The sequence below is a fragment of the Mobula hypostoma genome, chromosome 6, assembly GCF_963921235.1.
Source record: "Mobula hypostoma chromosome 6, sMobHyp1.1, whole genome shotgun sequence".
Classification (NCBI taxonomy): domain Eukaryota; kingdom Metazoa; phylum Chordata; class Chondrichthyes; order Myliobatiformes; family Myliobatidae; genus Mobula; species Mobula hypostoma.
The window spans coordinates 91,331,251-91,358,531 of NC_086102.1; the positions used below are offsets into that span (position 1 = coordinate 91,331,251).

At 41.9% G+C, this 27,281-nt stretch overlaps 1 protein-coding gene across 1 annotated transcript in view; it reads left to right on the forward strand.

Moving 5' to 3' along the window:
• vwa8 (von Willebrand factor A domain containing 8) overlaps nucleotides 1–27,281 on the forward strand; it is a 485,234-nt gene that overhangs the window by 18,002 nt on the left and 439,951 nt on the right. The window contains exon 3 of the mRNA XM_063051192.1: nucleotides 16,617–16,747. Within this exon, the coding sequence (XP_062907262.1) occupies nucleotides 16,617–16,747 (131 nt within the window). The remainder of the gene's footprint in view (nucleotides 1–16,616; nucleotides 16,748–27,281) is intronic.

Here is a 27,281-nt window from a genome sequence, read left to right on the forward strand (position 1 = left end):
ACACCCCACACACCACCCCAATTGGTTTGAGCCACCAAGGAATAGGTTGCACTAGAGTTGCGACAGCCAGTGTTACACTTAAATAGGGTTAACGTGGAAAGAAATGTGGAGACAACTGTTCTGACTTAGATAAGATTCACATCATTTCCATACAACTAAAGACTGATTTTATTAAACTTTGTGAATGATTCTGACAATTAAGCAATGTCATGCATAATATTCTTGAGATTATTATTGAATGAAGTATTTGAGTTTTCAAATAATTTTATCACAGATTCAAAAAGCACATAGAAGTGTCTCAGGCAATTTCCTTTTGTGAGCCATCTTATTTTGTGTGCAACAGTAAATGTGCAAACTGTTCATCATTCTTAATACAAAGCTCTCAAAATAGTCAAGACTTGAGAGCATGAGATTTGATTTTACTTACCACTGTGATAACAGTATTTAATGATTTGTGCAGCTGATCACTTGTTTTTTTTTGTGACAAAATGGTATCTGAATTACACAGTAAATGGTAAATATGTTAGGTACAGCCTCTTTCAAGAAATTAATAACCCCACGGTGGCATCCTGTCATTAATGGTGCTCCACCTGTTGCACAAGCAAGAATGTTGTTGAGTGGAATGTTCTTCTCTTTGGAAAAATTGCGAAACAACCTGAAATATTGACTTTCCCTTATCTGTTTCTAGTCCCAATGCAAATAACAGCTCTTGAACCATGCTGTCATCTTTTATGAAGCAAACATAACAAAAAAAAGCAAAGATTTGTTGCCTGACAAAGTTGACTCATCCAACTGCAGAACAAATTCTGTTCTCCTAAGTATGTTGCAAAATATGTCTTCCACATTCTCAGATGTTTCATCTTTGATGAGAGTTGTCGCTAAGCAGAATCGCTTCAATGATTTGGTCTGGTGACTTATGCAAAACCTCCCTTACTGCTGGCAGAATCAGTTCTCCAATTGTATCAAGCTTTCTAGATTTAGCACTGAACAATGAAATGTATGAAGCGCGCAAACCATCACTGTTTTGTTGTGAAGTACTAGAAAACATGTTCTGTAGTGTTTTCAATTTCTAAAAGTTTTCATGAAGTGTCTGAGGATAATCCAAATTCTTGTATGCTTTGTTAGAGTGTATTCTCTTCAAATATTCAGGGAGCCTGGATGGTTTCATTGCCTCACTTGAAAAAAATCCTTTTTCACACAACAGCCACATTGGCTGCTGTTGTTTGCTTAGAGTTGGTAAAAATCCATATTTCCAGTGTTCTGGATGGAGAATGGTGCGAGGTTAAACGGTGATACAGCATGGAGGTATGGCACTAGTCGTAGACTAGGAGTTCCAACTTTGTTGCTTCCTATCTGGCTCAGCAGATACACTCCCAAGGACACATTGAAGTGGGAAAGATGATCAGCAGATTCTCTCAATGGTGGTGGAATCCAAATGTAACACTCGCTTTGCTTAGTGGCATGATCTTGGGGGTGGTAACGCCCCTCCCGGCCAAACTTTAGAACTCCTGTTTGGGTGGATGCTGCGTGAAGTGTCCCCTGTGTCAAATCAGTACCCCGAAATAACAAACAGTACACAATATGCGTTTAAGCAAGTAAGGTTTTATAACAACACACATCAAAGTTGCTGGTGAACGCAGCAGGCCAGGCAGCATCTCTCGGAAGAGGTACAGTCGACGTTTCAGGCCGAGACCCTTCATCAGGACTAACTGAAGGAAGAGTTAGTAAGAGATTTGAAAGTGGGAGGGGGAGGGGGAGATCCAAAATGATAGGAGAAGACAGGAGGGGGAGGGATGGAGCCAAGAGCTGGACAGGTGATAGGCAAAGGGGATATGAGAGGATCATGGGACAGGAGGCCCAGGGAGAAAGACAAGGGTGGGGGGAAAACCCAGAGGATGGGCAAGGGACAGAGGGAGAAAAAGGAGAGTGAGAGAAAGAATATGTGTATAAAAAATAAATAACGGATGGGGTACGAGGGGGAAGTGGGGCACTAGTGGAAGTTAGAGAAGTCAATGTTCTTGCCATCAGGTTAGAGGCTACCCAGACGGAATATAAATTGTTGTTCCTCCAACCTGAGTGCAGCTTCATCTTTACAGTAGAGGAGGCCGTGGATAGACATGTCAGAATGGGATGTGGAATTAAAATGTAGAGGTGGCTACATCAGGAGCATCGGAACCACTGGGATCTCAATGGGAAAGTCTTTATCAAGTGCTGTTAATTACAAACTCAACAGTAAAAGTAGAAGGTTAAGGTAAGTGAGTACATGCTAGCCACTGCAAGCAAGCTAAATTGGTATCTAATGAGAATAGCAACACTATGATTAATGTGCTTATAACTTTTGACTCAGTGCCCACACTGCTGGCTTACAGTGAGCAAATCACTTCGACAGAGTTGACAGCTACTGGACATTATACAGTTTATTCGAATATTATTATATTTCTGCCAATTTTTCTATTCACAATGTGCCAATTGAAATGACTCATAATATATACTTATTGGTATTACATGCCTTTGCTGTTGCTGTAAATTCCTCGAGCTGTTGGGTATGTCAGTGTATACCACACTTTGAAATAGTCTTCACGCGTAAGATGGTTCTTCAAAATCCTATGATATTAGATCTTCTCTTAGCAGTTAAGGGGGAGATGTGCAGTTATAGGCCGGGGTATTGTACTTACATACCTGACAAGTCTGAAGACATAACTGTTTTGGCTGATCAAATTCATACAGAAATGGCTAAAATATATCAATCTGATGGATGGGATTTCTTTGATTAGATTCAATTAAGTCTGGGGAGCTGTGGTTCCTCAATATTACGAATCATAATATTTGTCCTGATGTAACATGTCTTATCATAATCTACATCACTTTCACTTGTATGAGGGCAATCATTAATAGAGCAGTTCAAACTCATGTAATTGTGCCTTCTTATAAAAACGGTCTGTCTAGTGATGACATAATCTTATGAATACCCTTAGATATATCTGGAACTTGTGTGAATTTTTTGATTATTTTATACTTAACATAGGTACCACAATTTTTTTCTGCTGAATTTTCAGATGTAATGATTCTAAATATGAGATTTAGAGTCATATGGGGGTGGGGAAATTATCTATATAAACGTGTATTTGGTTCAGCGTGTGTTTGGTAGTTGCAGTTGCGTTTGTAACAACTTGGTTGCAGTTGTGGGTATTGCATTACTTGAATACGGGCTATCTGATTCTTTAACTGCTTTCTATGGAATTAGCAACTTGGTATTAGAAGACCTTGCCTCAGTCTCGTTTGTCTCTGTTCTTTGTCCCTTTGTTCTTTTTCCTGTGCCCTTCCCCATGCTTCATCTTGTTCTTGTTTTATTCTTGTAATGCTTAATAAACGATTGCAAGCAACATATTTTATGCCTCATTCTTGTCTTCCAAAGAACCTTGGATCAAAAGCATCAGTATCCAACACCCCCCTCTCCCTCTTTTCCCCCCTCCACCCACCGATGATCCTCATTAACCTATTAATAGCTTATGGCCAAGGCAATCCTACACTTGTTCTGTCAGAGAATCAAGGACCTCAAAACAATAGCTATCACTGAAGAGGTAATGCTGAGCAAACTTGTGGGCCTGAAGATGGTCAAGTCCCTGGTCCTGGTGGAATGCATCCCAGGGTACTGAAAGAAATGACAGAAGTTATAGTAGAGGCTTTGGTGATGATCTACCAAAATTCTCTGGACTCTGGGCAAGTCCCAGTGGATTGGAAGACGGTGAATGTCATGCCACTGTTCAAAACACGATGTAGGCAAAAGGCAGGTAACTGTAGTGCAGTCGGTTTAACATCTGTAGTTGAGAAAATGCTTGAAGCTATCACTAAAGAAGAAATAGCGAGGCATCTGGAAAGAAATGGATCCATCAGGCGGATGCAGAATGGATTCAGCAAAGGCAGGCCCTGTTTGACAAACTTACTGGAGTTATTTGAGGATATAATGAGCGCAGTGGATAGATGGTCATTATTTTACTTGGATTTCCAGAAGGTATTCGATAAGGTGCCACATAAAAGACTTAGCCATAAGATAAGGATGCATAGAGTTGGGGGTGATGTATTAGCATGGATAGAGGATTGGTTAACTAATGGAAAGCAGAGTTGGGATACATGGGTGATACTCTGGCTGGCAATCAGTGGTATGCGGTGTGCCGCAGGGGTCAATGCTGGGCCAGCAACTGTTCACAATATACATTAACGATCTGGAAGAGGGAACCATGTGTTGTATAACTAAGTTTGCTGATGATATTAAATTGAGTGGAAAAGCAAATTGTGCAGAAGATATGCAGAGTCTACAGAGAGATATAGATAGGTTAAGTGAGTGGGCAAAGGGGTGGGCAGGCTATCAAGAAGGCAAATGGAATGTTCATTGCTAGAGGGATTGAATTTAAGAGTGGATAAGTTATGCTGCAGCTGTACAGGGTACTGGTGAGGCTGCACCTGGAGTACTGTGCAGTTCTGGTCTCCTTACTTGAGGAAGGATATACTTTCTTTGGAGGAGGTGTAGCGGAGGGTTCTCCAGGTTGATTCCAGAGATGAGGGGATTAGACTATGAGGACAGTTTGATTTGCCTGGGACTGTACTTGCTGGAATTCAGAAGAATGAGAGGAGATCATATAGAAACATATAAAATTATGAAAGGGATAGGTAAGATAGAGGCAGGAAGGTTGTTCCACGGGTAGATGAGATGAAAACTAGGAGCATAGCCTCAAGATTCGGGGGAGTAGATTTAGGACGGAGATGAGGAGGAACTGCTTTTAACAGAGAGTGGTGTATCTGTGGAATTCTCTGCCCAATGAAACAGTGGAGGCTACCTCAGTAAATATATTTAGGACAAGGTTGGATAGATTTTTGCATAGTAGGGGAGTTAAGGTTATGAGGCGAAGCAGATAGGTGGAGATGAGACCATGTCCAGAGCAGCCATGATCTTATTGAAACATAGAAACATAGAAAATAGGTGCAGGGGTAGGCCATTCGGCCCTTCAAGCCTGCACCGCCATTCAGTATGATCATGGCTGATCATCCAACTCAGAACCCTGTACCAGCCTTCCCTCCATACCCCCGATCCCTTTAACCACAAGGGCCATATCTAACTCCCTCTTAAATATAGCCAATGAGCTGGCCTCAACTGTTTCCTGTGAAACATAAAAACATAGAAAACCTACAGCACATTGCAGGCCTTTTGGCCCACAAAGCTGTGCTGAACATGTCCTTAACTTAGAAATGACCTAGGGTTACCCATAGCCCTCTGTTTTTCTGAACTCCATGTACCTGTCCAGGAGTCTCTTAAAAGACCCTATCGTATCCGCCTCCACCACTGCCGCCAGCAGCCCATTCCACGCACTGACCACTCTCTGCGTAAAAAGCTTACCCCTGACGTCTATTGAAAGGTGGAACAGGCTCAACAGTCCAAGTGGCCGACTTCTGCTCCTATTTCTTATGTTCTTATAAGTATAGTGGATTCTGGTTAATTGGGCTATCAGTTAATAGGGCAGCCATTTATTTGGGACAATTCTTAAAGAACAAAAAGTAATCGAGAATATAGCCCAGATTACCTTCCTTTATTTGGGACACACTGCTGCTTAATTGGGACAGAAGACTTGCCAAAGTTTTTAACTAGCATCAGTCACATGTGATTGTGTTGCCGTTAAACATGCTGAGAGCAAACTGTTTTTAAATAGCATCAGTTACAAGTGTTTGTGTTCAAAGAGCAATGTTTTTTTGTCACTGATAGCACTGGACAACAAACATTTTTGAAAGTGTTGCTTCCTCAGAATTTTTTTGTTTATGTTAGACAACTTGAAGCTGAACACAAATGTAATTTCAGACTACTTGTATCATGTAGGAAGTTGGAGAAACAAGAAATTAACATTTATTGAATATAATGCGTTTAATTGCGTAATGGCGCTGATGCTTTGCAGTAGATCAATTAAGCTAAAAAATTTTATAGATGATTTTCGCTTGTACTCAGTATCTGAGGATTCTCACTTAAGTGTGCAGTAATAATCAGACAGCATTGATAGATTCCAGTTGCCCTGATACCGTTTCTCCATGACCACAATGTCCTGGTGAAACCTTTCATCATTCTCATCACTGATAGCACTAGGATTTGCAGAGAAGATGATTAAATGGGAGTGCAGAAAATTAATATTTAGTGACATGTTGCACTTTATGGTTTTGTATGCTTGAAGCATGTTTTCAACCAGCTGCACATAGCTTGGTGCTCTGTAGTTGCCAAGAAAATTTTCAACAATATCCTTGAATTCCCTCCATGCGATTTTATCCAGTCCAACTAGAAGTTCTTTGACTTGCTTGTCATTGATGACCTGTTTGATATGTGGACCAACAAAAATACCTTCTTGGCATGAGTTATTCTGACTTGAATTATGTATTGAAAGAACAAATATAGGTGACTTTAAAAAAAATGTGTGTGATAGGGAAATTTCATGGTAATTTTCATGATGAGCTGCCCAAAATCCATAAGACACACCCAAAAGTATTCAGGAGGCAAAATCTTAATTGTCCAGTGTTGTTCAGTGAATTAAACAGTAAGACAATTGAAACTGTTTTGCTCACTATGGGTTCAAGTGTTCAGGCTTGGAGATGCCAGAAACAGCTGAGAGTGAAAATTAAACAATTTCACTACTTCACCAAGTTAGGAACTGTGAATCTTGAATGTACAATGAAAATGGAGATTTGGAGGATGCAATCATAGAAAGCATTGTAGGAGGGTGGTCCACTATCTGCAATAGGTGTCTGTGTGGATTTTGTTCATATACTGTAAATCAAAAGAACACACAGTGTACACCGGATACATTCCTCCGATAGCATTCGGAACTACAGTTTTGTAGTACTGTAGTAGTGTTGTTAGTGTTTGAATTTGTTCTGTATTTCATTTAAATACGTGTTACTCAGTTAAACAGTAATTTGTCTTTTTTACATGTTTTCAACTATTTCCATAAAACTTTGGTTAATTGGGCCAAAATATACTGGTCACAATGTGTCTCAATTAACAGCTATTTCCTTTGCTCCTATCCAATCCACCTTGCAACCTAAAACAAGTTTTTTTTTCTCTCAGTTCTGATGTTCAGGTGTTCAACCTGAAATATTAACTCCGAACATGAGAAATTCTGCAGAAACTGGAAATCCAAGCAACACACTCACAACACTGGAGGAACTCAGCAGGTCAGGCAGTATCTATGGAAAAGAGTAAACGGTTAACATTTCTGGCTGAATGACTCCATTTCACTTTTCACAGATGCTGCCTGGCTTGCTGAATGTTTACAGCATTCTGCCTTTATTCCCTAAACCTACATTTGCTGTTGACCGGTGATCATTCAGACAAATAAATTGTTTTCTTCAGAAAACTTGTGTGACCCTGAAGTTCAGCCAGCATACGTTTGTCTAGGGTAATACAGCCTCTGGCCCAGTCAAACTGAGAAATCTCGTTTGTGTGGATGCTGCGTGACGTGTTGCCCGGTTACAAATCCGAACCGCAAAATATCAGACAGTACACCGTATGCAATTAAACGATTGAACTTTATGAATCTTAATCTGACTATAGGCTTAGTAAAGAAAATAAAAAGGAAAAGGGTCCATTTTAATGAAACAGTCTAAAGTGCGCAGAATCGTCCATTTGAGCCCATCGACCTTCTCCGAGCGTCGCTAACCATTGGAACCTCACTCCGAGTCCACTCCATCCGGTGGTCTACCAACTCTTTTCATTCGAATCTTCTCTCTTCATCTCTTGCCGACATTCCAAAGCTGCCGTTATCTCTAGTCATAACCCAAACATTGCTGCTACAGAGAAACTATCACCTTAGCAGTGAAACATTATAGGGAGGCCATTACATTAGCAGTGAAACATTATGGCGTGTTACACTTGTATTGAAGTGAAAAATTCTGTTGGAAAAATGATGTATGTATCCAGTAATTTTAACAATCACTTCAGGAAACTAATTATAATTGCAATGTCTTTACTTCTCTCTGCTGCCCTCAAAACTGATGTAAGTTCATTCCTTTTAAAATGTCAGAACCGTCCTGCAAAAGTAACAGAGTTGCTTAAGTCGATGATTGCAAACTGGAAATCTTTACTAGTTTACAACTAATGCCTGCCTGTTATAAAATGCCAAATCCATTAATTGAGTGCAAGATTTCAGCTAACTATAAATGTGAAAATAAAGTTGCTGGGTTTTGCCAACAGATTTTTGATAAGAAAATTTTCTTAATGAATGGTGTAGTCTATTCTAAAAAAGGCTTGTATTTATATTCATTCCACCCACAGGATGTCCCAAAGGTCTTTATGGACAATAAAGTACATTTCTAGCATAATTACTGCTGTAGAGTAGGAAACACACAGCCAATTAGCACACAACAAATTCCAACAAAAAGAAACATGAGAAAGGCAGATAATTATTTTTGAGGTGATGGTAACGAGAGCTAAATGTTGATAAGTTCACTAGGGATGACTCCCCTGTTTTCTGTGAAATGCTGCTGTTCTGCATGAATGAAAATGCAGACAAGGTTTCAGATTAAGCTCATCCAAGAGACAATTAAAGAGTTACTTGAATTGTTCTTTTTGATACAGTACAAGGGAAGGAGAGATTACTAAAGGAAGTTCAGAAAACGAAAAGAATTTAACTTCTGGCAAAATGGAGATTAAAAACGAGAAGAGTGGTGAATTCAGGACTGAAGGTGTTATATTTGAATGCATGTAGTATATGAAATTGGTAGGTATGATATTGAAGGCATCACGAAGTTGTGGCTGAAAGATCATTGCGAGGCCCTAAACATCCAAGGATACACCCTATTGAAATGACAGACAGATGGGCAGAGAGGGTGGGGTGGCTCTGTTGGTTAAAAGTGAAATTAAATCCTTAGCAAGAAGTGATGTAGGATCAGAAAATGTAAAATCTTTGTGGGTTGTGTTAAGAAAGAGCAAGGATTAAAATACCCAGATGAGCTCGGAATAATGGCAAAGGTGCAGTGCACAAATAACTGGAGATAAAAAAGGGCATTTAAGAAAGGCAACATTACAGAGGCCATGGGGGTATTCAATATGTAGGTAGACTGGGAAAATCAGGTTGGTACTGGATCCCAACGCAAAGAACTTATTGAATGATTACAAGGTGGCTTTTTATAGCAACTTGTAGTGGAACCCACTTGGAAAAAAGCAGTTCTGGTTGTGATGTTGTATAAAGGATCAGTTTTGATTAGCAAGCTAAAGGTAAAGGAACCCTTAAGAGGTAGTGATTACATATGACAGAATTCATTCTGCAGTTTTAAAGGGAGAAACTAAAATCAAATGTATCATTATTAGAGCTGAGTATAGATAACTACAGATGCATGAGAGAAGATCTGGCCAAAATTGATTAGACGAGGACCCTAATAGGGTTGACATTAGAACAGTAATGGCTGGAGTTTCTGAAAGTAATTTGGAAGATGCAGGATAATTTCATCTCAAAGAAAACTGAGAACTCTAAAGGGAGGATGAGGCCACTGTGGTAACAAGAGAAGTCAAAGACAGCATAAAAGTAAGAGTGAGGGGATGGGAGAGAATTGGAAGCTTTTAAAACCCAATAGAAGGCAACGAAAAAAGCAATAAGGGGAAAAAAGGTGAAATATGAAGGAAAGCCAGCTGATAATAAAATCTTATTTCATATATACAATAAGAGAGGGAAGTGTGGACATTTGACAGTTGGAGACTGTGTAAGACACCAGCAGAGTGTCAGAAAGTCAGGACAGTCAGGGCAGAGGTGGATGTAATTGCTATTACTAAGGAGACTGTACTTGGGAAGCTGAAAAGTCTGAAGGGGATAAATTACTGGGACTGGTCAGAGTACATCCCAGGGTTCTGAAAGAGGTAACTGAAGAGGTTGTAGAAATGTTAGCAGTGATCTTTCAAGAATCACTCGAGTCAGAAATGGTTTCAGTTGACTGGAAAATCGTAAAAGTTACTCCACTCTTTAAGAAGGGATGGAAGCAAAAGACAAGAAGTATAGTTAGCTAGTCCACAGTTGATAAGATTGTAGAATCCATTATAAAGGATGAAATTTTGAGGTACTTCGAAGAACATGATAAAATAAGGCAAAGTCAATATTGTTTCCTGAAGGGGAAATCTATTGGAATTCTTTGAGGAAGTAACAGGCAAGATAGACAAAGGAGAATCAGTGTATGTTTTTACTTGGATTTTCAAATTGCTCTTGACAAGGTGCTACACATAAGTCTTCTAAACAAGATAAGAGCCCATGGTATTATAGCAAAGATATTAGTACGAATAGGAGGTTGGCTGACTGGGAGGAGGAAAAGAGTGGGAATAAATGGGACTATTTCCATTTGGTTGCTTGTTAACTAGTGGCATTCCGCAATGGTTGGTACTGGGTCCACTACTTTCCATGTTATGGGTTAATAATCTGGATGACAGAATTGATGGCTTTGTGGCCAAGTTCGTGGATAATACAAAGGTTGGTAGACAAGCAGGTAATGTAGAGGACGCACAGAGACTACAGAATGACTTTGACAAGTTGGAGAATGGGCAAAGAAATGGCAGATGGAATACAGCATGGGGAAATATATAGTTATACACTTTGGTAGAAGGAACAAAGCTTTTTCTAAATGGAAAGAGAATTCAAAATTGGAATTGCAAAGGGATTTGGGAGTTGTGTCTGATTCCCTAAATGTTAACTTATAGGTTGATTTGCTAGTAAAGAAAGCAAATGCAATGTTGTCATTGATTTTGAGAGGACTGGAATATAAACAGGCTTTAAACTGGCAGATGTTCAAGGGGGTTGCCACAAAAGGAGAACACACAGACATTGAGGAATATGCCTCATCTGTCATTGGCTACAGCAGTAAGTGTATAGACGATGCTGGTATCTCAAGATTGGTTATCTCACACCCAACCAGAAGTCCTAGCTGAATGCCGAAATGCACTCCCTACTAAAGGCTCCGGACATTGCCTTCAAACCTGGTGACAGAAGAACTCTCAGATCAGCCAGGAGAAACCTCATCAAGAGGACTAAGACAGATTACACTCAAAACATTCAGGAACACCTCCAATAATGATTCCTAGTATGTGAGCATCAAGAGCATTACTGACTATGCAAGGAAATACAGCATCGACTGTACCATTGACGTCTCCCTTCCGGATGCTTTAAAAAACTTTTATGCTTTAAGCCATGCAGTGCAATGCCGGTCATGAAAGCTACCCCTCTCCCAATTGATTGGCCACTGTTGGTAACAACAGCGATCCGTAAGACAGCTAGGTTAGACAGCATCCTAGGCCGAGTGAGTTGTGCACACCAACTTACCGACGCCTTCACAGATATCCTCGATGCATCGCTCATTCAAGGTGTTGTTTCCATATGTATCAAATCAGCCACCATCACCCCTGCACCAAAGAACTCTAAACTAAACTAAATGACTATCACCCAGTGGCACTAACACTAATCATCATGTAATGCTTTGAATGGCTGGTAATGGCACAGATGAAAAACTCCTTTCCTGCCACACTGGACACTCACCAATATGCTTACCGGCCAAACTTCTCTACGACATATGCCATCATCTGTCATGCACCTGGCCCTGACGCATCTAGAAGATAAGGACAATTACGTCTGAATGTTGTTTCTGGATTTCAGTTCGGCATTCAACACTATTGACCCACAGACAACGGTGAACAGACCCCGACTCCTCAGTACAAATACACCATTGTGCAACTGGGTGTTGGACTTCCTAACGAACAGATCTCAGATTATCAGAATGCAAAACCACTCCACCCTCCCCAACCTCCTCAGCCCGGGTGCCCCCCAGGACTGTGTGTGAGCCCATTGCTGTACATTCTGCTCCACATCTCTGCATGGCCAAACACTTGAGTAATCACATTGTCAGGTTTGATAATAACATGACAGTGGTGGGGCTCATCACCAACAATGATGAGATGACTTACTGAGAGGAGGTGGAAGAGCTCTAGGCTTGGTGCCAGACATATAATGTCCTCCTCAATGTCAACAAGACAAGGGAGATGATTGTTGACTATAGGAGAACTCCCACCACTTACATCCCTCTTTACATCGGCAGCACAGCAGTGGAAAATGTGAGTAATTTCAAACTCGGACAACTTCTCATGATACCTGAGTACATTTTTTACTCAGGAAAGCTCACCAATACCTCTGCTTTCTGAGGAGGCTGAAGAGAGCTGGATTATGCACATTGTTCTACAATGCACAGTAGAGAGCATCCTAACAAACTGCATCACTGCATGGTATGGAAATTGCACTGTGGCGGACTGGAAGGCTCTACAACAGGTAGTCAAACCTGCCTAACGCAGCATTGACACTAGTCTATCTGCCATCAACGACATATACACAAAAAAAGGTGCCAGAAAAGGATAAGCAACATCATGAAAGATCCCACCCATCTTGCTCATGGACTGTACGTCCACACCAAGAATATGAGACAAGCAGTAGGGCTGATCAACACTTCACCCATTAACTCACCCCTCCACACCCTTATTGTGCCTTTTTGTGCTATGTCCGATCCAGAGTCACAATTACTGTATTTTGTTCTCTTTACACTTGTGTACTAGAGATCACATTAAACAATCTTTAATCCTGAATCTTTATAAAGCATTGGTCAAATCATGTTTGGAGCATTGTTAATGAAGAGGTGCTGGCATTGGAGAAGGTCCAGTGAGTTTTGCAAGAATGATGCCATGGATGAAAGGGTTAGCCTATGAGGAGCATTTGATGATGCCTCTAGGACGGTGGGGGGGGGGGGTCGGTGCACAAAATCTCATCGAAACCTACCAAATACTGAAAGGGCTGGATACAGTGAATGTGGAGAGCAATGTGCCCTCTAATTTTTGGTATACAGTGTGCGCAAAAATCTTACGTTGTGCAAATTTTTTTCCTGTGACAAAAGTATGTGCGCACTGAATGCACACATGGCACAGTTTATGTAGCTTTACAAAATAGTTGACATAAAACTGCACAGAATAACAACAAAATAACATATTTAAGTCACTCAGTTATTTTTTCTCTCTCCTGTCTTTGGCATTTACCTTTTCTTTGTAAACTCTATCTAGACTAATAGAACTTCCATCCAATTGATATGGTCTTACTCTCAAAGGGTATTTCACATTTAAAGATGTCTTGTAGGGCATAATGTATCCCATTCCGATAGTCTTTGATAACAGGTGTTACGTTCCCCGTAACTGGGTTGCCAAACCAGCAGAAATGGATCACTCAGTTGGAGTCTGGAGTACTAGAACTAAGAAAGTTTTATTAAAGAAACAAGCAACACAGTAATCGAAAGGATAATAAATGCAACAATTCAACAATGATAACCACACATATGCACAGAATTAAGATAACAGCATCAATCAAGCTCTATCGTTGTCTAGGGGGTAAATGACCAAATTTCAAAATGACTCAAAGTTCAGTCCAGTTCAGTTCGCAGTAATCGTTGCCACGGCGAGGGACAACGTGGGGGGAGAGAGACAGAATAGGAACAACTGATCATTCAGAACACTGCTTCACTCACAGACCAGCGAGATGGCTCACAAACAGCTTTTGGGCGGGTCCTTGGTGATGTCACCTGAGGTCACCGACTGTGACCCCTCCTCCAGATGCGGTCGATCCTCTGCAGTGAACCCGGCACCCAGGCAAGGGCGGACACACACCGGGTTCCCGCTGATCGTACCTTTCCACCCTTGTCGTTGTCTGGTGCTTCTCACCCACTCGTGAGAGGCGCACCGCTTCCAGGGTCTCGTTACCTCGGGTGGCGTGTGTCCCTGTCTTAGCGAACCTGTCCCCTTTTTATCCCCCTGCTGGGGTATCGCCTGTCCATCACTTCAAACAGTTCAGGGTTCAAAGGGGGGAGCCGCTCCAGACAGCTCTCTCTCCCACATCCCTTCATTACACATCTCCAGACGCTGCTCCATTGTTCCTTATCTCTCCTTCCCCTGAGGGCAGGTGGCAGACCAACTGCTGATGCCACTGATGCTAGCCCAGGCCAGCAAACATCTTAATTTTATGTGTATTCTCGTAACACAGGGCATTCCCAGAAAATGTGATAATGGTTTGCATTTTGATTTCCACAATTTCTCCAGCAAACAGGCGGGTTATATATTTTGGGTATATACCTCAAGAATGGTTGAAGAGATAAATATTTAATGAATATACTGCTGGTGGCTGGTAAAAAGACCCTTACCAGGAAATGGTTATCACAGGAAAGCCAAACTCTAAATGTATGGATTGAAATTACAATGGACATTTACAAAACGAAGATAACAGCATCTGTTAATCATAAGTTGGAACAATTTTATTCATACTGGGAAAAATGGTTTAACTACATAACACCTCATAGGCCTGATTTTATTCTCACAAGTCAATAAATATGTTGTAAAAAAAAATCACTCCCTACTCTGTACATAGTTTTCTTCTTTCAATTGTTCTTTCTTTCCTCTCCTTTCTATCAGATAAATATTATGTGGAGATTTGTGACAAATATGATTATAAAATATATATGTACAGTATCTGAAACACATCTTATGGAAATGTTTGATGATGAAATTCAATAAAAAATAAATTACAAAAAAAAAGAAAAAGAAAGACTTGGACAGGTACATGGATGAGAGGTGTATGGAGGGATATGGTCCAGGTGCAGGTCAGTGGGATTAGGCAGAAAAATGGTTCAGCACAGCCAAGAAGGGCCAAAAAGCCTGTCTCTGTGCTGTAATGTTCTATGGTTCTGTGATAGCTTTTGATTCTCATTAACATATCCAAATGACATTCACCTAAATGGTTTTTCAGCTTGTTTTTGAGTTGATTCATTAGGCTAAAACCTTGCTCACAGTCCGCACTAGACGAAAGAAAGTTTCCCCCAATGTCCATCAATTGTGCATGGTCGCAAAACCGTTCATTTTGAAGTACATTTTGAAGCCACCATTTGAGCAAAGTTTGAAATCAGTTTGGATTTAATTTTTTCTTGCACAGAAAATTTGAAATCATTAAACTGTCTAACTATTACAGTACTTTCAGCTAGAAAATCATGATATCATGTGATTCTATTCGGGGGGGTGTTAATCACAATCGGAATATAGGTGCTAAGTGGTTAATACACTCAATTACATTTCTAAAAGGGATTATTTAACGAATTGAATATTAAACACAGCGCATACTTTCCTCGCATGAATATAGTGATAAGTCAATTATTGGGGAGGACAGGGGAGCTTGAAGAAAGTGTTGAACGAACTTCCAGTAGAAGTGGTAGAGTCAGGTTCGATAATATAATTTAAAGAAAAATTGGATAGGTATATAGACAGGAAAGGAATGGAGGGTTATGGGCTGAGTGCAGGTTGGTGGGACTAGGTGAGAGTAGCGTTCGGCACGGACTAGAAGGTCAGAGATGGCCTGTTTCTGTGCTGTAATTGTTATATGGTTATATAAGTCACTTATAAGTCAATAGCATCATAACATTTTAAGTAAAGTTTGGATATGAAATAGACAGCACATATTTTCCCCGTATGAACATATAAAATCATTGCAAAACACACCAATATCGCTGAATCAGTGGGAGCCCTGGGCTTGTTTCCCTGCAACAAGACGGTCCCATCGAAGGGTGATGGGAGACGGCGATACTCGAAGGGAGTTCCTTATGCCCAGTCTATTCTGCATTTTAGTTTTCATTGCATTCATTGCAGAGATATGCTGGAAATTAAGCAACGTTTTCATTGCTTTTGCGGCTATCACAGGATATTTAGCCTTGACTTTGATCCAGAATGCTGGCAGAGATGTTATGTCAAACATACTTTTCAGCCTGCCGTCATTGCAAGCTCGAGGAGTTGATCTCCTTCCCGCGCTGATATGGTTGAAGCGCGGGTAATGACCTTGCGTGCGTTCAAGTCCAACGGTGGGCGTGACAGGGAATGAGGAAAGGTGTAGCTGACTCATATCGCTAAATCATATCGTTTCCTCGCGGCCCGGTAGCACATGCTTTGCGGCCCAGTACCGGTCTGCGGCCCAGTGGTTGGGGACCACTGGTCTGGGAATGCACACTCCTGTCCCACCAAACCTGTGAGATTGAGCTGGCTCTCTCACCCCAAACCCCAGTTTGTGTGGATGCTTATTTCATACACCTACCACCCTCAGTGTGGAAAAAGTTGCCCCAATGTCCCTTTAAATCTTTACCCTCTCGCCTTAAACCCATGTCCTCTAGTTTTTAATTCCCCTTCCCTAGGATAAAGGCTGTGTGTTCACCCGTTGCCCCTTATGCACTGGAATGTTTACCTGTCATGAACACAATATGCTTTTGGCTCTCTGTGCTAATAAATCACTGTTGGTTCACCCTAAGGACAGCAGTCGTCCAAAAACTCTCAATGCTTACTCAAAGGGCATTATGGAGAGTCTATGAGTATTAGATTTGTGAATAATGCTGAAAAAAACTAAATTAGATTAATTATTTAACACAACAGAGTTAACTCACATCCTTTTTATTGCACAAGATTTAGTTGCTGTTATTGTAATTCTTGTTCTAACAGTGGTAGGTTTATGCTGCCAATATGAAGATTAAATCAATGTTCCTTCTCTTGACAGTTTTGGAACCCTTACCTCAAGCTCTCGTACAGCACCTTCGATGGATCATGCAGAAAGATTTGCTGGGACAAGACGTGTTCCTAATTGGACCACCTGGTCCTTTACGACGCTCAATTGCTATGCAGTATTTGGTGAGTCATTTTCAAGTTAAGATGCAAATTCTAAATTGTTGAAAAATGTCATTCCAATTTGTTAATGATGTGAAGAATAATTTTCATATTCAAAGTTTAAAGGTCAAAGTAAATTTCACATATTGATATAATTACAAAGAAGGCATAGCAGCAATTATATTTCATTAGGAGTTTGAGGAGATTTGGGATGTTACCAAAGATTCCTGTGAACTTCTACAGATGTACCACGGAGAGCATTCTAATTGGTTGCATCACTGTCTGGTATGGTGGGGCCACTGCACAGGCTCAGAAAATGCTGCAGAAATTTGTAAACTCAGCCAGCTCCATCATAGGCATCAGCCTCCTCAGCATCATGTCCATCTTCAAAAGGCAATGCCTTTTTGTCTTTATTGATCTCCTTTGCACTACTTATTTAATTTAAGCAATGCAACTGAATCATTAGAAAACTCCACATAAGACTGACAAAACAAATAGTGTGTTAAAAGACAAACTTCAAATAAAAATAACAAACAAACAAATAAGTAACTAATACTGAGACCATGAGTTGTAGAGTCCTCGAAAGTGAGTCAGTTCAGTGTTGAGGTGAGTGATTCAGGTGCCTGATGGCTTAAGGGTAATAACTGTTCCTGAACCTGATGGTATGGGACCTAAGGATCCTGTACCACCTCCTTAATGGCAGTAGATAGAAGGTAGCATGGCCTGGATGATGAGGGCCTTTGATGATCGATGCTGCTTCTTTGTGGCTACGCTCTTTGTAGATGTGCACACTGGTGGGGAGGGATTTGCCTTTGATGGACTGGGCTGTAGCCACCTTTTTTTGTCAGCTTTTCTGTTCTTGGGCATTGGTGGTCATGCTAAATCTAGTCAGGATATCCTCCACTGTATATCTATAGAAATTTGTCAGAATCTTAGAACACATGCCAAATATGTGCAAATTTCTGAGAAAGAAGGAGCGCTTCTGTGCCTTCTTTATAATGGTACTTACGTGCTGGTCCCAGGACAGATCAAAGATGCTGACACAATTGTCTGAGGTAAGGATTCCAAAACTGTTGAGGGAAGGAACATTGATTTTTCATGTGAAAAATAAATCAAATTGCAATAGAACAATGTATTAGATGGAGGAGGAGAAGATGGTGGCGCGACAGCAGCACGCGCGGCCACTTCGGTGGTGATGTCTATTATCTGTCAAGTAGGGGACCATGCACAATCCTGATTTGATGGAGACAGACGTGAGAGTACGGAGGAACATCTGGAGAAACTTCTGAAATGCTGGCTTCACTGCCGCTGCTGCTGTGTGGTAACCGGAATCTCCGGAGCAGAAGGCCCCGAAATCCTCGGCTTTGCGTGTTTCAGCAGCCGGGGCAAGGTCGAAGGCGCTCGGCAGAGGATGGCGCTTGGGACGCTGTATCAGAGAGGCTGGTCGGAAGCTCAAAGTTTTCGGATGGATCGACTCAGTGTCGGCTGTGGTCAGCTGCTTCCAAGGCATCGGCAAGTTGATGGTGCCTGGAGGTTTATGGCAGGGAGTTTCTCCCTTTTGCCGCCGCTATCGGGGACTCGGGGACTTTTGAGACTTTATTTACTGTGCCCATGGTTTGTTCTTCGTCAAATTATGGTACTGCTTTGCACTGCTGAACTACATGTTATAATTATGTGGTTCTGTCAGTGTTAGTCTTTGGTTTGTCCTGTTTTCTGTGATATCACTCCGGAGAAACATTGCGTCATTTCTAAATGACAATAAAAGTGCTCTCATAATCTAATCTATTATTATACATAAAAATGGCATGGTTGGGTGAATAGGTTGATCAAAAGTGCCCATGGTTCTGCCAGTTGCCCAATTCTATATCCTAGTCACTTACAGTATTGTGCAAAACTCTTAGGCACATATCTAGGGTGCTTAAGACTTTTGCATGGTGCTGTATTTGTCAGTGTGGAGCAGAGAGCGAGTTTGCAAATCTGGCGGAAGTAAAGGATGTTGGGAATGGTGAGGGAGGAGTGCCATGAGGTTGGGTGTGGGACAGGTGGCAGAGAAGGAGTGGCAATGGCAGGGTGGTGGTGTGGATGCAGACATACTCAGCCCTGGGACATTAGCAGACATCCCACCTCTCCCAGAAGTTCCGGGAGTTTCCCACATATTGATGGCAGCGCCCTGACGCCCGCAAATTATGTACAATGTCCTGGAAACTGATTTTTTTGAGAGGGAGAGGAAGAGGAAGAGTGAGAGCGAGAAGGAGCATCCTGATTGCTCTCTCTTTGTGCGAAGTAGACCTATCAATTTTCTCTGGGGGCAGGCTTTGCAGTTGACCTCAAAAATATTGACGGTGTTGCTTGCAGCACTGTTTGCAACAGTGACTTTTCTATTGCCCATTGTACGTTAAAATGTAAAAGATATGTTGAGGTGAGTTTAACAGGTGTCATTCGTTCATTAGCATAGCTAATGTTATTTAAACTAGCTGGCTAGCTGCTAAGGAGCTACTCGATTGATGTCCTATGTGATGCCAAACTCCCTGAAGACTTGCTTAAAGTTGTAATAGAATAAAAAAACGACTCCATGATAATATAATATAAGTACATATTTTAATGACACATTTTCTGCAAATACCCAGCTTGGTTTACAGATTAGACAAAATCACTAAACAAAGTATTACATACACCCTTGGAGGTGGACTGGGGGTCGGGTGGGGATATGGGGTTGTGGGGGGGGGCAGGGGTGCTACCTCCCCGAAATGAGATTTTGCAGGGTGGGATGTCTGCATTCGGCAAGGTCATTTGATTCCAAACAATTGGTTTATTGATCATTACAGAATATCTTTCTGGTGCTTTCCCTCCCTCCCCTCTCCTTCCCATTTCCCAACTATGATTCTCCTTTCCCTGCCCCCTTCCCACTGTCAACCCACGTTAGAGAACCATATCAGGATCAGGTTTATCATTAGTCACATATACCATGATTTTTTTCTGCAGCAGTACAGTTCAATATATAAAATTACTATAGTACTATGCAGAAGTGTTAGGCACACACTATATATAAACATTTGCACAGTACTATACAAACACCACTCTAGCTTTCTGATGCATCAAAGTCAACCTCTGCTTTGAATATTTCATTATAGTTGTGTTTGGATCTATAGTTGATGCACTTCAAACACCAGATTCCTTAAAGTCACTCTAATAATACCAACCACACCCTCCTGCACACTCAGTTCACCTGACTTCCTCGGTTTTTTCTCTTGCATTAGCACCCAGAAGTATGCACACCTAACTGGCTATTGCTTCCAACTATTTGTACACCTTGTGTTTTGCTAAAAGTGATGGCTGAGAATTGAGTAAAACAGCTTGCAAAAGAACCACACAAGAAGATAAATGGAAATACCAGAAGAAATATAGGAACAGGAGTTCACTAGAAATTGTTCAGGTAGAGACAGAGTTTGTGAGAAATAGTTAGACAAGAAAACGGAAAGGCACATGGATAAAATAAAGGATAGTTGTTGAAAGGCAAAATACAGGAGAGAGAAATGAAGACATGATGTTCATCAGTTCTCATGACTATGTAGAGATTTCATGGAGCAAATTTATAATCAACTAAATATTTTTTCGGTGTGCACAGTATTTAAAGAATTCTGTTGTGGTAGCAGTGTACATTTGGAAACATGTAGTAGGAATTAATCACTGTCCAGTTTAGTTGTGTCACTTTCAGTTTTTGTCTATATTGGGGTAAGGTTATGTGTTTGTTAACACTGGAGCAAGGAATGCCTTACCATCTATAACCTTTTATGGAGTCATTATTTTTCTTCTCTTACCAAATTTGAGCACATGAACAGCCTCCTATCAAAAGAAATTGAAGCAACTTATATCTTTGTGAAAGATGATTGCAGCAGTGAGACTAGAAATATCACTGGATGTGAAGGGAATGTTGATGGGACCTCACTGAAATGTCAAAAGCTTAAGTAAATAAAAAAAAAATGAGAGCAGCTGGAACACATCAGTTTGCAACTTAATTAATTCTGTCTGTCACCATCATATTCCCTGTTTTTCTCTTTTTCGTAGTACATTTTTTCACTTTTCCAACTCTATTATGCTATATATGCTTGGTTTCTGAACTTCATTTCCTCATTCTTTCTTGTCCCACACTGCCTCCAGTCACCTACACTGTTGTTATTATTCTCTCAGCTCTCCCATTATTTTGACCAATTACAGCATCTTTCTTTAGCAAGGTGTTTCTTGACTCGCATCTTCTGTTAGAGTTGGTGTTACTGGGCTTATCACTATCAACGGTCACCTGATTATAACTTGGAAAGTACATATTCAGGAAACAAATTGAAATTATGAGATCTTTTATTGTCAGTACTTCCATCTTGACCATGTGCAGTGCTGGGCACCAACAGGCCAAAAGGTGTGATCAGATTAAACTATGCTTTCGCTCCTGTTGGCTTTAAGGCTATGTGGAAAGAAGCATATGAAATATTAAGGTAATTAATTCTTGTTCAGTTAATCTAATGCTTATCATTACACAAGTGATTCTGCAGATGCTGGAAACCTTGGGCAACACATACTAAATGGTGGAGAATCTTAGCAAGTCAGGCTGCATCTATGGAGCCAATATTTTGGGCTGAGACCCTCCCCTGATGAAGAGTCTCAGCCCAAAACATAGACTGTTTATTACCCTACATAGATACTACCTAACTTGCTGAATTGCTCGAGCATGTTGTGTCTAATGGTTACCATATTTAACTTGGACACTATTTTTCATCTTCTCCGTTCAGCTATTTGTGTTCTAAGGCAAGAAGTAGTTATAGTTGTCTCTTTGCCCAATTATTTGGTTGGTGTGCCAGATCTAGCACCAAAATGTAAGGAAATGTGACCAGAAAGTGTGGTTATTGGAGGATAGAGGGCTTAGTGCCTCAAGTTAACCCCACGGGCAGAATCAGTATTATCTTACAGATGGGCCGGCTGGTGGCGCAATGGCATCAGCACCGGACTCTGGAGCGAAGGCTCCCAAGTTCGAATCCAAGTTGGGCCACCCCCGAACACGCTTTCCATCCGTGCCAGGTTGAGTGTCAAGCTAGTCACTCAGCCTGGTAAAAAAAACAAGGGTCGAGTCAGGAACATTCATATCATGACCTGGTTAATCCGAAAGGAGACCAATCGTGACACCACGCGCCAGACAAGAATGGCTGACTGTCTGATGCGACGCGCTAAAAAAAATCTTATAGATACATCCTTCTACGTGGATGCTGTTGGACCTACTGTTCTGCAGTTTGCTGAGCCCTTACAACTACTTGCACTGACCTCCATAGTGGGAGCTAATAGTTCTTTGGCAAGTGGTCCAAACAGTCTCTTTTGTCCCATTCACCATCAGGAATATTTATCTGAAGGTGCTAAGTATATGATTTGGAGGAGCTGGGTATGGCATATAGTCAAGAAAAGCAGAAATTGAGATTGTGCGAGTGGTGTTCCCTCTCAATTGCAGAAAAAAATCTGTAATTGAGCGGAAGCTCCATGTGGTGCAGGTGTGGTTCACATACCCCACTTTGGCAATGTACTATGGCAGTCATCCATGTTATAAGACCATAAGATATAGGAGCAGAAGTAGGCCATTCAGCCCATTGAGTCTGCTCCATTATTCAATTATGGGCTGATCCAATTCTTCCATTCATCCTCACTCCCCTGCCTTCACCCCATAACCTTTGATGCCGTGGCTAATCAAGAACCTATCTATCGCTGCCTTAAATGCACCCAATACTCGTGGCGACAAATTCCACAGATTTACCACCCTCTGATTAAAGTAATTTCTCCACATCTCTTTTCTAAATGGACATCCTTCAATCCTGAAGTCGTACCCTCTTGTCCTAGTCTACCCTACCATGGGAAATAACTGCCGTATCTAATCTGTTCTGGCCTTCAGAGAAGATGAAGCCACACTCAGGTTGGAGGAACAACACCTTATATTCCGTCTGGGTAGCCTCCAACCTGATGGCATGAACGTTGACTTCTCAAACTTCCGCTAATGCTCCACCTCCCCCTCGTATCCCATCCGTTATTTATTTATATACACACATTCTTTTTCTCTCTCTCCTTTTTCTCCCTCTGCCTCTCTCACTATACCCCTTGCCCATCCTCTGGGTTCCCCCCCCTTTCTTTCTCCCTGGGCCTCCTGTCCCATGATCCTCTCGTATCCCTTTTGCCAATCACCTGTCCAGCTCTTGGCTCCATCCCTGCCCCTCCTGTCTTCTCCTATCATTTCGGATCTCCCCCTCCCCCTCCCACTTTCAAATCTCTTACTAGCTCTTCTTTCAGTTAGTCCTGACGAAGGGTCTCGGCCCAAAACGTCGACTGTACCTCTTCCTAGAGATGCTCCCTGGCCTGCTGCATTCACCAGCAACTTTTTTGCACAATGCTCCAAGTGTGGTCTCATGTGTGCCTTATAGAGCCTCAACATCACATCCCTGCTCTTATATTCTATATCTCCAGAAATGAATGCCAGCATTGCATTCTCCTTCTTCACCACTGACTCAACCTGTAGGTTAACCTTTAGGGTATCCTCGCACAAGGATTCCCAAGTCCCTTTGCATCTATGCACTTCGAATTCTCTCCCCGTCTAAATAATAGTCTGCCTGTTTATTTTTTCCATCCAAGTGCATGACCATACACTTTCCAACACTGTATTTCATTTGCCACTTCTTTGCCCATTCCCTTAAACTACCTTAAGTCTCTCTGCTGGCTCTCTGTTTCCTCAACACTACCCGCTCCTCCACCTATCTTTGTATCATCAGCAAATTCAGCCACAAATCCATTAATCTCATAGTCCAAATCATTGACATACATTGTAAAAAGCTGTGGTCCCAACACCCATCCCTGTGGAACTCCACTGGTAACTGGCAGCCAGCCAGAATAAGATCCCTTTATTTCCACACTCTATTTTCTGCCAATCAGCCAATGCTCCACCCATGTTAGTAACTTAGCTGTAATTCCATGGGCTCTTATCTTGCTCAGCAGCCTCATGTGCGGCACCTTGTCAAAGGCCTTCTGAAAATCCAAGTACACCACATCTACTGCATCTCCTTTGTCTATCCTGCTTGTAATTTGCTCAAAAAAATTGCAGTAGGTTAGTCAGGCAGGATTTTCCTTTCAAGAAACCGTGTTTGCTTTGGCCTATCTTGTCATGTGCCTCCAGGTATTCCGTAATCTCGTCCCTAATAATTGATTCCAACAACCTCCCAACCACTACTGTCAGGCTAACAAGCCTATAGTTTCCATTCTGCTGCCTCCCACCCTTCTTAAATAGCGGAGTAACATTTGCAATTTTCCAGTCATCCAGTACAATTCCCTAATCTATCGATTCTTGAAAGATCATTGTTAATGTCTCTGCAATCTGTCCAGCTACTTCCTTCAGAACCTGAGGGTGCATTCCATCAGGTCCAGGAGATTTATCCACCCTCAGACCATTAAGCTTCCTGAGCACCTTCTCAGTCGTAATTTTCACTGCATATACTTCACTTCCCTGACACACTTCAATGTCTGGTATACTGCAAATGTCTTAAACTGTGAAGACTGATGCAAGATTCGCATTCAGTTCCTCTGCCATCTCTGCGTCTCCCATTACAATATCTCCAGCATCATTTTCTGTTGGTCCTGTATCTACACTCAACTCTTTTTTACCCTTTATATACTTAAAAAAGCTTTGATATTAGTCGCCAGCTTCCTTTCATAATCCATCTTTTCCTTCCTAATGACCTTAGAATCCAGCACAGCCGATCCCCTTGTGGGCTTAACAACAAGCTGTTCTAAAAAGCCAACCCTTTGACAGTCTACAAATTTTCTCTCTTGAGGTCCATTACTGGCCTGGTTTTCCCAATCCACTTTCATGTTAAAATTGCCCTTCTGATACGCCTTTTCTATCTCCTGCTCTAATTTGTAATTCATATCCCGGTCGCTGTTTGGAGGCCTGTATACAACTGTCATTAGGATCCTTTTACCCTTGCCATTTCTTAACTCAACCCATAGAGGCTCTGCACCTTACGATCCTATGTCATCCCTTTCTAATAATTTAATATTATTTCTTATACACAGGGCAACACCACCGCTACCCCCTCTGCTTACTGATCTATCTTTCCAAAACACTGTATATCCTTGGATATTCAGCTCCCAGTGGCAGCCATCCTTTAGCCAAGTTTCAGAGATGGCCACAATGTCATTCTTTGCCAATCTGTAGCTGAATTTCAAGATTGTCCATTTAATTTCTTATGCTGCGTGCATTCAAATACTTTCAGTCCAGTGTTTGTTGTTTTCCGTTTTAACTGCACCATGCTTCTATTGCCCTGTAACTCATCCCACTGGCTGTGATTATGCCTCATCTCCTGCCTGTCCTTTCTATCATCTCTGTTGCACGCTATCTTTGATTAATTTCTTTTTTCCCCTTCCACAGCCCTATCACGCTGGTTCCCATCTCCCTGCCAAATTAGATTAAATCCTCTTTAACAGCTCTATTAAACCTGCCTGCTGGGATATTGGACCCGTTTGGGTTCAGGTGTAACCTGTCCTTTTTGTACAAGTCGTACCTCCCCCAGAAGATGTCCCAATGATCCAGGAATCAGAAGCCCTGCCCCCTACACTAGTATCTCAGCCACGCATTAATATGCCTGATCATGCTATTCTTACGTCCGTTAGCACGTGGCACAGGCAGCAATCCTGAGATTACTACCCTGGAGGTCCTGCTTTTCAGCTTCCTACCCAACTCCCTGAATTCTCTCTTCAGGACCTCCTCCCTTTTTCTACCTGTGTCATTGGTACCAACGTGTCCCAAGATTTCTGGCTGTTCACCCTCCCCCTTCAGAATACTGTGCACCTGATCTGAGACATCCTGTACCCTGGCACCTGGGAGGCAACACACCATGTGGGTTTCTCTATCAGTTGTACAGAACCTCCTGTCTGTTCCTCTCACTATGGAATCCCCTGTGAGTACCGCATTCCTCATCTTCTTCTCCCCCTTCTGCACCATGGAACGAGGGTCAGTGCCAGAGACCAGATTGCCATGGTTTTCCTGTGTCAGGCCATCCCCCTCAAAAGCATCCAAAATGAGATAACTGAGGGGATGGCCACAGGGGTGCTCTCTACTATCTGAACTCTTCCCATCCCTTCCCTGACAGCCATCCACTTATCTAATCCCTGCAGCCTTGGGGTGACTAACTCCTTGCAGCTCCTATCTATCTCCTGCCCACTTTTCCTAATAAGCTGCAGGTCATCAAAGATATTCAGAGATAGAAAATGGATCTGGAGATTCATGATGTCTGAATGAGCAGAATTAGGTAGTTTTGATCTGACCAATTTCCAACAAACTCTATGTCTATCCTTTTTTAATACACAGAATGTATTCATTGCACATTGGTGCTTGCCCCACCTTACTTGTGGCCCTTCAACTCAAAGTTACTCTTCAGCTTTCCTTCCTTCTATGTCTTCTTTGGGTTTTGAGCTGGTGGATGTTTTTAGCCAATAACCCGGATCTCTCTCCCTATATCACTGAGCCTAGTGTGCCATTCAGTGGTTTCAAAAGCCTTCTTTAATCTTTTGACCAACTCTTTGTATTGAATAACTGTTCTCCTCTTGTTCCTTTTATCTTTCCTCTTGATCTATCCAGTTACCTGCCCACCCCAATCCTCCATCACTCTGTCTCTTTCCCCACTTCCACCCACAAACGTGAGAAAATCTGTAGATGCTGGAAATCCAAAGCAGCACACACAAAATGCTGAAGGCACTCAGCAGGCCAGGCAGCGCTATGGAAAAGAGTAAACGGTTGATGTTTCGGGCTGAGACCCTTCATCAGAACTGGAAAGAAAGAGAAGTCAGAGTAAGAAGGTGGGGGAAGGGGAGGCAGGAGTACAAGGTGGTAGGTGACAGGTGAAACTGGAAGGGGGGAGGAGTGAAATAAAGAGCTGGGAAGTAGATTGGTGAAAGAGATAAAGGGCTGGAGAAGGATAACTTTCAGAGGGGAGGACAGAAGACCATGGAAGAAAGGGGAGGAGGAGGAGCACCAGAAGGAGATGATGGGCAGGTAAGGAGATAGGGTGAGAGAGGGAAACAGGAATGGGGAATGGTGAAGGAGATTGGCGGGGTGGTTGCGGGGGTGGGGGGGGGGCATCCCGGATGGTGAGAGTCTTTAGTGCCTGTGATATAGTTGACTGAGTCTATAACACTGTAGCCTCTTGCAATCCAGTGCACTAGAGGCTCCATACCAGACTGTGATGCACCCAGTTAGAATGCTCTCTACTATACATCTATAGAAATTTGCACGAGTCTTGGGTGATTAACCAAATATCCTCAAACCTCTAACAAAGGAGAGCTTTTGGTGTGCCATCCTCGTGATTGTGTCAGTGTGTTGGGCTCAGAATTGATCCCCTGAGATATTGCACCCAGGGACTTGAAGATGCTTGCCCTTTTCACCACTGACCTCTCAAGGAGGACTGCTTTCTTTTCTCCCGATTTTCCCTTACTGACGTCTATGATCAATTCTTTGCTGAGTGCATGGTTATTGTTGTGAAACCAC